The sequence below is a fragment of the Rhipicephalus microplus genome, chromosome 5 (genome assembly GCF_043290135.1).
Source record: "Rhipicephalus microplus isolate Deutch F79 chromosome 5, USDA_Rmic, whole genome shotgun sequence".
Classification (NCBI taxonomy): domain Eukaryota; kingdom Metazoa; phylum Arthropoda; class Arachnida; order Ixodida; family Ixodidae; genus Rhipicephalus; species Rhipicephalus microplus.
In genome coordinates, this window is record NC_134704.1 from 72,424,924 (window position 1) to 72,438,471 (window position 13,548).

The 13,548-nt window shown below is 45.5% G+C and overlaps 1 protein-coding gene across 1 annotated transcript; it reads right to left on the reverse strand.

Annotated features, from left to right (window-relative positions):
* Positions 1-250: 250 nt before the first annotated feature.
* On the reverse strand, positions 251-12,454 carry LOC119174426 (very long chain fatty acid elongase 4). The gene is made up of 2 exons (XM_037425317.2): positions 12,277-12,454; positions 251-2,980 (listed from the first exon to the last, which is right to left on the reverse strand). The coding sequence occupies exon 2, from the start codon at positions 2,948-2,950 to the stop codon at positions 2,102-2,104; it is 849 nt and encodes a 282-aa protein (XP_037281214.1). The 5' UTR covers positions 2,951-2,980; positions 12,277-12,454; the 3' UTR covers positions 251-2,101.
* Positions 12,455-13,548: the final 1,094 nt, after the last annotated feature.

The window sequence follows — 13,548 nt, forward strand, 5'->3', positions numbered from 1 at the left end:
TTTAAATCGGTCTCCATGGAGGCGAAGGAATATGTCAGAAGAGGCGACGTCCCAGCTATAAGATAATGAATGTGCATTGATCTTTTTCGTTGACAGACGCAGAAAAAATAAAATAGGTGAAAATAGACAGCTAGATAACTTTTTCATTTTATGTCGTTTAGGCATCAAGCACTCTAAACAGAAGGGTACTTACCTAAGTTGAAGTGTCTCAAACGCAGCAAGTAAACAGATTAAGGCAGGAGACATGGTGTTCAGGAAAACAAAAAAAAAAAACATTTATTCGTAAAGTTCTTCTTTGTTCTTTTTTCACAAACAGCACGAAAAATACGAACAACCGTTGATCCATGGAGCTAAAGTAACATCACTATTCAGCACCACCAAATTTGAAACTGTCAACGTGAATGCTCTTGCAAAATACGTCGAGAAAATGAAGAAACGAAGACTTCAGGCTCCAAGATGTTTCACTCAACATCTCCAACATGTACCTGAGTTAAAGCCATCTACCGTACGCTGCTTCTACGTCGTTATAAATGCCAACTTTGTTCAATAAAAAATATGATCGAATCGGCCCCACACTTAAACGCAAGAATTTACATATGTACTAGTGTCTTGATACTACTTGATAAGAACAAACTTATCGAGTCAATGCCTTAATTTTTTACACGCAGTTCACTTACATTACGAAATTCAGGGACATGTAGGAGCCATCACATGCTTTTATAACATCCCGAAAGAGGCAAACATGCACATTGGTGTAAAATTTAATATTTTACGTTATCATGCAAGTAGAAATTAGGATGAACCTGTCAGTGGTGCAACCCTGATTAGAAATATGTTATCTTGAAATGTTTAGTTCAAGCGATATTTGAAGTTCAGATTTGAGAAGCGCGATCTAAGTCATTTATCAATATAGATACCGTATCTTTATTAATGTGCTCATCAGTGTCATTGCGTGTTTCGCATGAGAACAGAACAAGACTTTTTTAACGCGTCAGTGAGCAAACGGAGGCCGTTTTTGAGATGGATGTTTCAAAAATGCAAGACAGTTTAAAGATGTAGATTGAACAATAGAAACAAGAGCAATGGGAAACAAAACTTTTGACCGACAAGCGTTTGGACTTCAACTCTTGGTGCGTAACATAAAGGTAGAAAAAAACATTTTTACAGCTAAGCTAGCCCTCATAAAACGGCACTCAAAATGCGTTAAGCAACTACGCTTGTCAAAGCCTCTTGTTGCTGCACAGGCTGGATGCATATGTGATGTGGCTCCCGCAGACTCTAAAACAATTGTGCGTCGTAGCACTTGAAGCTCTCCAGAGAAAAAACAAAGCAATCAAAAACTAAATGTAAGTTTTTCGTACCCACTGTTGTTTTGATTCTAAAGAAAAATTAAGGGTGGAAAAATATAGGTATTAAAATGGGAAAAAATGCTCGCGGAACTACAGATAGACTTTAATTCACGAGAACGCCTTTCACTGCGATTTTTCGTGAAACAAAATTTCGACCAGTCTGAATACTAGACATATTATTAGTGAAGCTATAGCGAGCCTATGAAACATCACTATGAATTAAAATTGTTATGTATCCGACCCCAGCAGGTTGTTGCGTTTTTTAAAAAATCAACTAGCTGAATCCTTACGGTTTGCTTGTAAAACGACGTATAGTTTGTAGGCACCATTCTCACAAACGCTTGCATGCTACATGAACAATCTCCTACTGAAAGCGTAGAATCTTGAAGAAAAAATTAATGGATTTACGCACCAACATACGGGATGTGTTAACAGTAAAACCGACATATGAACCAAACAAACTTTCACCCTTCGCCAGTAATATCAACGCAAACCAAGCAAACAGTACCGTGCGTAATCCCTCAAAACTACGAGACATTCAGCAATATTCCTCAGGGGTAAGGGTTCAATCTTCGGTCGATTACGATGCGTCTACCGGCAGCGGAGACCACATGTATCAGAAAAGGCGTGAACACTCTTGCACACACATGGATGGCTAGTAGTTTTCACGCACAACACCACTTCGGCTTCGAGTGTCCGAGCAGGCAAGGAACGAAGATTAAATACAGTCTCGGGGGGGGGGGGGTGCATCACTATTGACCCTTAAGTTTCGTACTAGAGTCGCCTTGCTTCTGGGATCCATAGTTCTTAACGTAGAAGTCACTAAAGAGGTAGAAGAAGAGCGCCGCCTCCAGGGCCATGAATACCGCAAAGGGCCGCGGGAAGTCACAGTCCTTGAAGACCGGCACCAGGCTGTGCACCATGAGCACGAAGAACTGCGCGATCTGGAATATGGTCACGTAGCGCTTCCACCACAGGTTCGGCCTGATCGACGGCGGCAGCGCCGCCAGCGCGTAGTACGAGTACATCACCACGTGCACAGAGCAGTTGAGCAGCGGGAACAGGGCCACCTGTCCCATGATGGCCAGGTTCACGTCCAGCCACACGGTAATGAGGGCCAGTGTGTGGTGCAGCACGTGCAGGAAGCTGATATGATTGTTCTTCTTGCGTAGCACAAAGAACACAGTGTCCAGGAGCTCTCCCACCTTGAGCATCACGTACCACCAGCCGTAGTAGAATATCACCTCCCAAAACGGGTTCGTCTTGGAGTCGTTCGCCTGGCACACCAGGCTGTAGCCGCTCTTAAAGTATGCCAGCTTCACGGTCAGGTAAGCGAAGAACACGCTGAGTGCCACCATGGCGATGTTGTAAACGATAAGTATGGGCCGCATGGAGAAGGCCTTGCAGTCTTTCATGAGCCGGGGTCCCACGACGACACAGCCCATCAGGTACAGGGCCAGGACGCTGGTGACGGCCGCGGGGCTGCCCATGAGCGGCCAGTCGCGGATCCGCTCGTCGGGCTTGAACCAGGAGAGCGCCGAGTAATCGGCTACGGCCTCCGTCCCGTTGACACCCTGTGGCTGCCACATGTCCTGCCGCATCTTGCCGACTGTCTCTGCTGCTGCTGCTGTCTGAAACGTCACCGAGAGAAAAAGACGCGCTATATAGGGGGCATCGTCAATCCAAGCAGCGCGAGCGCCGCGTCTCGTTGATTTCGTACATCCGCCCACCCCTTACATTCTCCACCCTTGCACCTTGTTCCCCTCTCGCAACCTGCGTCTAAAGAAGGGTGTGAGTGCTAAGGCAATACCGACGTCGCGATGTTGGTTATGACAGGCAAGGCTGTTTTTTTTTCTCATTTTTTTTTCTGAAGACGATGGCTCCCGCCGCGTAACGCAGCGTGTATGCGTGCGTGCCCTTGCTGCGTGCGACAGGTGCACTCTAGCGGCTTCGAGATTCAGCATCGGCCTTGCGCGTTATTCAACTAGCAGGAGAGAGAGAGAGAGAAAGTAAAGAAGCGCGGATGTTTCTGGAGGTTCGCCAGATGCTGCGTGACACGAGAGTTTTATTCTGGACTGGGCATCCTCATTTTCGCCCTTTTCGTGAATCCGGCACGTAATTCATGACGGGGGGGAAAATACGTTCCTTCTTTACAATATGACTTTACTCACTCGTATCGATTTTGAACATCTTTTTTATTTATTTTTGTTGTAGCGTGCTAAATATGAGTTACACAAGTAAGCAATGCAGAAGTTACATAAGTAACGTTGAATGTTTGGGCTGTCAGTATATGAGGATATCTTTGGTAAAATGCATCGCTGGTCTTCCTTAATACTCGTCTTCGGCACCCTCTTTTTCCGTAAATCATCTGCAGACTAGTCCAAGCCTGTGCTTTATTGAAAAACCACGCCTGTTGGTTTGCTCGGAGGCACACATTTCACAGGAGCTTTTTCCCCCTTCTATTCAACTTATAAAGGCTACTGTTATAAGCATATTCTTACGTAATTGCACTTGTATTTAGTAATAGCCGGAGACAGCTCTGCCAAAATCTTGTTGGCCGTCGCACCATAGGACATTGATTTGTCGAGTCGGCGTGATTGCAAGGGAAAAGAAAGTATGTGGACCCTATGATCTCACAAAAGAAAACATATTCGCTTATGATATCTGCGATTACATATCTCTAACTAAGGGGAAAAGGCATTTCTGTATTGCTCTGATACCTGAATAAACGTCAAGGTGATTAGCCGGCCAATTTGCTTCATCTTTTTTTTTCTGAATAGGTCCACGAGAACCTTTACATTGAATGCATATGTTAACCAGGGCTCTCTGCCTCCCATATTGATCCCTGTTAACTTCTTCTTTGTTCGTACAACGTTACCAGTGCCACCGAAGAATCTAAATGAAAAAAAAAAAGCGGGTGATCACTGAAGACCTCATTCAATGGTTAAATCGGCCACTTCTTGGTTCATTTCAAAAATATTTGTTCGTAGTCGTAAATTGGTGCAAAAAATTTTGAAACGATGGTAAAAGCTTGCAGGATTATATCTTCGTTTTGAACGACAAAACGGAGAAGCCTGTGAATAATACTTTACGCATTTGCAATTTCTTATACTCCGTGCCGACATCTCTTGAAAAAAAAAAGCATTCTAGTGTGATTATTACGATCATATTTTAGCCTAGAGTTGCATAATACGACCTCAAAAGTGGATATTGACCGATAAATTTAGAAATCCCGCGTTCATACCGTGGTGAAACCATGCAAGATTAGTGCATGATTTGCTGACTGAGCATTTGAAAGTGATTTGCTGACTGAGCATTTGATCATTTCCTCATTTCTTTAATGGCTGTTTGGTTATTGCGGCTTTTACGTGATACGTTGTGTTTCCAGGTTCCAGTGAAAAAAATAAAACGTTTCAACGAGATTTCACTGCAATGCAGGTGCTCTCGCAGTACATACGTGTCTGTTAGATGTATTTGTGTGCAGAAAAAGGGCATAAGAATATTGCGAACATCAATCTATATAAAATGAAACTAGGAGTTCACCGCACTTACTGTACACTACGGTTTATATTCATCGGTGCTATACAATCTATACTAAGCGATGCTACGCCTTCACTGGATGTATCGTATACACTACGGTTATATCCGTTGCTACTATAGCCAGATAGAAGGCCGCCCTTGACCACGTGGAGCCGTGCGCTTAACAGCTTTCTCGCCAGTGCGGCCTTCAACGCCGTAATCTGCGCGTCTCGTTAATAAATGTTGAATGCGACAACGTATAAGCCAGGCCTGGCTGTCATCAATCAGACGAGCAAAAAGGCGCGCTGCGCCCTCGGCACAGTGTTGTCATCTCTACTAATCTCGGCTTTGCTTCAGGGAGATTAGGGACGAGAAATCACAGGTGAGGGGTGGGCGGCTGTTTTTAAGCAAAAGTACAGAACGTTTTGAGGTCGTAAAGAAAAAAACACTGCCAGTGAAAACCGCCACTACCGATTATTATTTTCTCCACATCGAAACAGCGCGAACTGCGTAATTTCGCTACCGAGCGTTACTTTTGCTCTACGCGTCGGGAACACAAAAGTGGCACGCGATTAAACCTTTCCACTAACGAATTTCTCTTTAGTACTGCTTGTACGAGTGGTTAGCGTGAGGTCTGCGTAGAATTTATCCATGCCTCCACCGCACCTTTCTACTTCTAGCCACCGGTTAGTTTCTGTTTACGAACTGTTCGCGGTGTTGTGCAGTTCCACTCGCTTTACCCTTTTACTCCACTCATAAAGCTCATCGAGGACGCACTCTTACTGGACTTGGGCATGCTGTGCGTTTCTCTCCAGGGCTCTCGCTTCTATACTCGATTACAACACGAGGGAAAAAATGCACGCTCCGTCCATAGAACCACGGCGCCATTAACCTCTGGACGACGCCCGTACTAGCTGGTTTCCTCTCTAACGGTGATTACTGTTTCTCGGTTAATTAAAATACTACCCATATTAGAAGTTGAAGGGTTCGTCGTTGCTACCGAACAGACTGTAGCGCTCTGAAACATGATTCAGAAAACACAGCGCGGTTCGTTATAATACTTCCACGCCACTCTTCGGAACCTTCTTTTTTTCCTCCTCAGCAGGCCCTCCACAACAAGTTCACGCCCCAAGCAGTTGGTACCAAAAGAAGATCAGTCTGCCGCAGCACTGCCTTTGTTTGAGAAGCGATGTCAGATATCTCCGGTCTCGAACGACTCGTGGCTATCAGCTTGAGATAGATCTCTCGATAGGCAAGTACGTTTGCTCCAACACATTTGATCCCTCTTTTTCCCCCACAGTTTTCGTATTCCCTGTGTATCGTAGCAAGATAAAGCGCATTAGCTCGTGTCGACCTCTCTGCTTTCTATAAAATTATTTCTTTTCTTTTTCTCTCACGAGCACACAGTTTTTGAGAAGGGAAAAACAAGCATTTCTCATCACGATTGTTTTGTTGAAGAAAGATGCCACAAGTATACACCGGTCTGCCTGGCATACGCTATTCCTATTGGCCAATAACAAAACTCATTGGGGGAACTAAAGGCGCCACAAATGCTTTTTAGGTTAGTGAAAAAGCAAAACCTGCCGGAAGCACTTCCGTCAACGCGACCCATACGTGTCAGCGCCCGCCAATTGGTGCGCCATATGCGGCCGTGGTCAATCCGCGCTGGCCCGCATGTTTTCATTCCAGACACGGGTGTATTGCGGCGAAGTCACCCAAGGGTCGAAGTGATGTGTGCCGCCGCGCACTGCAACCGCGTAAGTGAATCGTTGCGCGCGTGCCCGCATTCACACTTGTTGCAAATCCCCATGGCCTCCGCTGGGAATGCGTTTGCTTCGTAATGCCAGCCTTCCGGAGGCCTTTATCGTCACGCGTGGCTGTGGAGTGTGTTGTGTTGTGAACGAGTATATCGAGCCGTGTTCAGAATTATGAAGCTGTTGAACGATCCTGCGCGTGTTTCTGCAGCAGTGAAATAGTATTAGTAGCAGCGGGGAAAATGGCATTAGGTGGCGTAGCCAGCGGGTGGCACGCCAGGTCCGTGCCTCACTCGAAATTTTTTTACGCTACAAAATAGAGAGGACAAAATGACACTCGACCATATCTACGCGCCCAGCCACCACTTCAGATCAGAAAATTGGTGCCCTTCCCCCATGAAAAATTTTCGTCCTACGTCCCCCAGTGGTAGTAGTAGTTGAAGTAGAATAAGGTACCCTTTAAACTCGTCCAAATTAAGGTATCGTTTCACAGTATTAGCCATAGTAGTGGTACTGGCAGTAGTGTACCAGTAAGTGATCACTGGGGTGTTACCAGCCAAAGCCAAGATATGGTTACGCGGCACGCTCGTTCTGGACGGCTACGGTAGTTTCAACCACCCGGTGTTCATTAATGTGCACTTAAAAGGCTAAATACGCGGTCCTCTTGCGTTTCAACTCCATCAAAATGCAACTACCGTGACCGGTATCGAATCCCCGTCTTTCGGGTCAGCGGCCGAGCACCCTAAGCCCCGGTCACCGCGGCGACTTCAGCAGTGTGTCACAAGCAGCTATTAGTTGTGTCGTAGAGAAAACGTTAAAGAACGTACCATAGGCGTCTCGCCAGTTCATGTTGCGTGTGTTGCCTTCCGTACAAATTGTATCTAAAGGGACAGGGAACCATGTGCAAGAGCCTGCCATCTGCGCGCTCGGAAGACCACACAGCCGGGCCGTTTGTGTGTGCGTTTTCGTACATCTTTTGGTGTGCGCGTGCCTCTCCGCGAACGCAAGTGTTCGGCGTGTCCGAGGGCGGGCCCTCTGACAGCGAAATGACCAGTGATCTATTCCTACACCGTATGCAGCCCCGCTCGCGCATGCATTTGTTTTCGTCACTCCGAGCTGCCGTTTCGCATTCGGCCGTGTTTGCGATTGAACGAATTAGCGCGTTTCCTTGTATCTACGTTTTATTGCGCGCCACCGAGCTTCAGAGTAAGCCGAGAGAGCCATCGAGTCGTCGATACGATGAGAGAGCAGAAAGGTCAAAGAAGCTTGGTCTAACAAGTTTTCCAAGAACAAAAAAAAAATAAAAAGGGGGGGGGTAAAGCAGGGCGCTTTCTACGCGCTCTCAAGGCCTTTGCACGTCTTGTTTTACCTTTTTTTTTTCCTGTAACTTCCGTACATACGAGAGATGGATACCACAGTCATATATCCCGGGGCGCCTTGTTTACCGCTGTCGGTGCATCTGGGTCAGACCTGCTGCGTTTGTTTGCGTCTTTTCGTTTTTGTTTTGTTTTCCGAAACGAATCGCGTACGCCGCCACCGCCTAAAGGCCATGACCGCCGGAATCTTCGACGTCTCTCTTCTTTCGCGCGCTCCGTAGGCCGCTTGCACGGCCTTGTGCCAGCCCGCTAATGACGCCGATCGCCGGCGTTCGCCTTCAGATGTTACTTCACGCATCGAAATACGTCGGAAACGGGTGAAGGTGAGATGAATGGGGGAAAAAAAACAGTGAGGAGTGCAAATCTCCAAACTTGCGAAAAATTACCAGTGACGCTGTTGACTAGTGAAAGAAGATAGAAGAAATAAAAAAGATTAATGTATTGAAAAGAAGCGGGAATAGCTGAGTTTCCAATGGAAGCAGGCGTCTCGAGTTTTCGAGACGTCTCCCCTGTGGAGTCTAATCACTCTGTATAGACTTATCGTCGCGCTTGACGAAGCTGCAGTGCCGCTAACAGCCTTGAATCGCACGCGCGTACCTATTATACATGTTTGTGAAGAGCTCCGTTGAAGTTTCCTGAAAGAGCGATTGGAAATCTGGGAAGCGAAGTGATTTTCCTAGACAGCTTCGTCATTAGGCCAACCGAAGCGAAGTGACTGCGTATACAGCTGCTTGTGGAGCTTGAAAGACCCCCCCCCCCCCTTTTTTTTTATTTTTCTTTTTTCGCTTCCTCAATGTGTGTCGGGGTCGCGAGTACAGGATGCTTTGTCATTGCTTGTGAGTGCTATTCAAATCACTATCCAAAATATATTGTGTAAACTTCTGTGCGATCGTTAGCGATCGAAGTTTGCCATTCAAGCGTGAACCACGGATGCATACATCAAAATTCTTCACGCACTGAAAGGTGCTAGGTTGGTTTAATGATTTTCGCCTCTGCGCTTAAGTCAGCAAGAATGGTGCTTTGTACTGGACGGTGAGCTTGTACTGCTCATGCGATAAGAAATGCTGTAAAGGAAGGGTTCGATAGGTAGGTTGGTTTGCGAGAGTTACTTAACGGAAATGCTGTAGCCGATAACTGCGTGATATTATACCGACCAATATACATGGAACAGTACTGTATTATTTTTTATATGTGGGGTTCAACGTCCCAAAACCACCATAGGATTATGAGAAACACCGTAGTGGAGGGCTCTGGAAATTTATACCGCCTGGGGTTCTTTAACGTGCGCCCAAATGTGAGCACACGGGCCTACAACATTTCCACCTCCATCGGAAATGCAGCCGCCGCAGCCAGGATTTGATCCCGCGACCTGCGGGTCAGCAGCCAAGTACCTTAGCCACTAGACCACCGTGGCGGGGCTGGGACAGTATTTGCTGAAAGGCGACACGCTATGATAGTTTGCAGCAGAATATTCTAGCCAGTCGTGATGCCGTAAATAATAATTCATGAACAGCCAAGCAATGAAGGAAAGGCTAATTACAAGTAAAATGTTTTGCGAATAAGGCCCCTGCTGCCAATTAAACCCCTGATTAAACTCTGATAACAATTCATTTGTTATCAGAGTATAAGCTCATTTCATGCAGTTTTTCTCGTATGTCGTCGCTGCCGTCATTTCCACTTGCTTGATTACTTCACCAAAGAACAATGATTCCCTTGTCCTTACCAAGGCTCTACTAACATACAACGCAAGGTTGAGGATATTTGCAACAAGACAAGCCTATCCGCCACGGTGGTCTAGTGGTTATTGTGTTTGGTTGCTGAGTCGAAGCATGACCTCCGAGATTGGGAACGTACAGCGCGCACGCAATCTAGGAGGCCGCCTCCACCTCCCGGCCACCTCCCGAACCAGGCCGAAGGCACTGGTTCGGGAGGTGGCCGCATTTCGATGAAGGTGAGATGCTCCAAGCTAGTGTACGTAGATTTAGGTGGACGTTAAAGTACAATAGGTGGCAGAAATATCATGGTATTGGGTCATGAAACAGTGCAATTCATAAAGGAGACAAGCCAGGAACTCTATAAACACCCATACGGAATATGAAATTTTCAATGTGCATGCATAAATGCATCGTTCACAGACGTAGTTAGTCCGTATATAGTAAATGCGGTGCGCTGTTCGGGCCAATTTGACATAAGCGTAGTGATCTGTATACAAGTTGAAACTTGGCGCAACAGTCTGCGCGCCAAGTAACTCTTTATAAGCAACACGAACTGTGCTTTATACACGGAGCAAACAGTTTAATGTAGCCTATATCCTCGCTTTTTGTCGCACTTTGTTAATTTCAGTATGGCCATTGTCACTCGCAGTACAAGTTCTCCCTTGCTTACATAGAGGACGTCTGTGAACGCTGAACGATCTTGGGCTACTAAGTGGCATATTGAAAAAAAAAAAAGCAGCAGACAGGTGCAATTCCGTGTCCATTGAAATGTGTCCTCTACAAGTTTATTGATTTAGCAATGAAATCAGCATCAAAGAAACGGGCAATAAGTTCAAGGACGTTGCCTAAATTTTCGGTATACTGGATTCAGACGGCCTTCGGTGGGTCGCTAAATAAAAGTTGTTACCGCTGTCGCAAATTCACAATTTGTGCAATCAATTCGCTCGCATAGCTTTATTCGGCTGTTTGCCAAACACTAAAGAAAAAAAGAGACCCTTTGGATATTTAAATTACTTTCCTGTTTATGGATGCGACTGCCCACATAAGACGTCATTATGACGACCGACGTAATCTAACGTATCAAGTTTTCTTAAGAAGCACATGCAAGGCCAGCCCACAACATTTGTCTATGTGTCGGAGTTGATACAAGTCGATATGGTATTCCCCAACAAATTTATGTCAATAATCGAAAAAGAGAGAAAAAGTGACATTACGCACTTCAACAGTGTACAAACAAGTTATCCCGGATCGCTTTGCAAAGTTTGTTCCTCTCCGCCTCTCGTGCGCTTTTGTGATATGCACTTCATTGCGGGATACTCATCAAGCTGAAGTACATGCACCATGCCTCTCTGCAGCGGCGGTTTATGAAGATTACGTGCGGGCTAAGAGCTGAAGGTGTTTGATTGCAGTCACGCCTTTCATCTGTGTGTCTTTTCCATTTTTCCTTGTTGATTTATAATTGATCTGTGGGGTTTAATGTCCCAAAACCACCATATGATTATGAGATGTGCCGTAGTGGAAGCCTACGGAAATTTCGACCACATGGAGATCTTTAACGTGCACCCAAATCTGAGCACACGGGCCTACATGATGTTCGCCTCCATCGAAAACGCAATTGCCGCAGCCGGGATTGAATCCCACGACCTGCGGGTCAGCAGCCTTAGCCACTAGAGCACCATGGCGGGGGGCCCTTCCGCCGTGTTAGTCGGCTGGTGTGAAGTGTAAGCCCTCCGATACGTTTTTGCGGTGTACGCTATCGACGTTAAGCGACGCTAGTTCTCCCAAGATCACTTACGTTCGACGCGATCGCTTAGCCGCTTCTGGCGTGGCGCCACAAAGCGCTACATAACGGTAATGATTTATGACCGTGGTGGATGCATGTCATAAAGAAGACGTCGTTGGTTTGCCTAAATGATTCAGGACTCATACTTCGGTTCGGCCTGAAGAGTCGCGGCTGACCAAAAGTAATTTGGAGACCCCACATTCACGGATATCACAATCAGATCGTGACTTTTCGCACGTAAAGCCCCTGAAGTGAAGTGAAAGGGCTCATACATTTCGCACTGATTGCTTAAGCTATCGCAGGGTGATGGCTGGTACTTTCTGTGTTGAGCGATTTTAAAACAGCAGGGGGAGTATAGACTGCACGGAACGGGTACGTCTAATAATCGCAAAAAAAAAAAACATGAAAATGCCTTCAGACTATCGCTTTTTGTTTTTCATAGATGTTTCCCAGTATGAAACTCGCGTGGGCGCACAACTTCGTAATTATTTGTAAGCGTTGTACTGAAACGGATGCACTTTTGGCTTTTGTATCGATAGGGAATCCAAATAAAATCAATTGATAGCAAGCTGGTGTGATATCCGCTTCTTGTTGCCTCGGCGACAGAGTAGGCAACTTGTCTAACTAACCACCTTCCTTCAACAAAACGGCATACGGTTCTCACAGGGAATATAAACTCTTTCAATGGCAATAAATTTGCACACATCGGCAACTTGAGACTAAAGAGCCAAACTGTTAAAACATCAGTGATCGCAAAGTCCAAACGAAAAGTATCATTACCTTCAGCTGCTGGTTAAGTGTGCCGAGTGCCGCGGAGCGTACGATCCGATCTCTTCGGAAGCGATGGCAGGATATGTTCTCTTACGGAAGCAACTGGCGCACTCACGGACCAGGAGGATGACGTCACGTATAGTGCGCGTCACGTCTCTCCAAAAGCTTGGCTTTAGCGCGCGCACTAAACGGCGTGGCAAGGACTAAAGGCGATCGAGTCCTTTTTATTCTATACGTAAACAGGCTTATAGGAAAGCAGCTACTTTCCTCGCCTCGGAGCGAGCAGGGAGAGATGCCAGTGTGGCACGTGCGTGTAATAAAGAGGCCGTGAAAATATATTTGTACACCGAAGGCGAGAGTAGGCACTTGAGTATCCTTATTGGTTCGAACTAATGCGTCCCATGTACCGAGTGAGAGAGGGAGAGAAGGTGTGTTGTAACTTCCAAGAACCAAGTGGCAGTGAAAGATGGAGAGCAATCTAGCGCTGTAACTGTCACGACAGGGATAGTCAACGCTGAGAAAATTCATTGCCACTGCTTGTCCGCTTGACGTCTCGGAAAGTGGGAACTAGAAGGTGACGTACCCAAGTCTGTAGATTTATCCCCTAACTGTTGTAGAGGGCACGTGACGGGAAAAGGGTTTTGACAAACAGAGACGGCAGCGTAATATAACGAAGGCTTCCATTGTGTTCACCGCTGGATCTTCACACTGATTTTCCAGAGCATATGCAAGCGGAGAGAGGGGTGAAGTGAATGAAAAAAAAAATTAACCAGTTTGTCGAAGGTGGTTAAGCTTCGATCTGCATTTTATTTTTATCTATCTATCTATCTATCTATCTATCTATCTATCTATCTATCTATCTATCTATCTATCTATCTATCTATCTATCTATCTATCTATCTATCTATCTATCTATCTATCTATCTATCTATCTATCTATCTATCTATCTATCTATCTATCTATCTATCTATCTATCTATCTATCTATCTATCTATCTATCTATCTATCTATCTATCTATCTATCTATCTATCTATCTATCTATCTATCTATCTATCTATCTATCTATCTATCTATCTAATCTTAACGAGAGTGTTTTACGCAAACTATTGCACGTCAATAGAGTCATATACATCCAGTTTTTGAGCTTGTAGAGAGAGAACAAAATTGAAAGACAGTTAAGGTAGATATGTTGATTAGTAAAAACAAAACAAAAATATATTTCGCACTCTACACTGATGAATGGGAGAGATGATTAAAAAAATAAGAAAGAAACAAACAG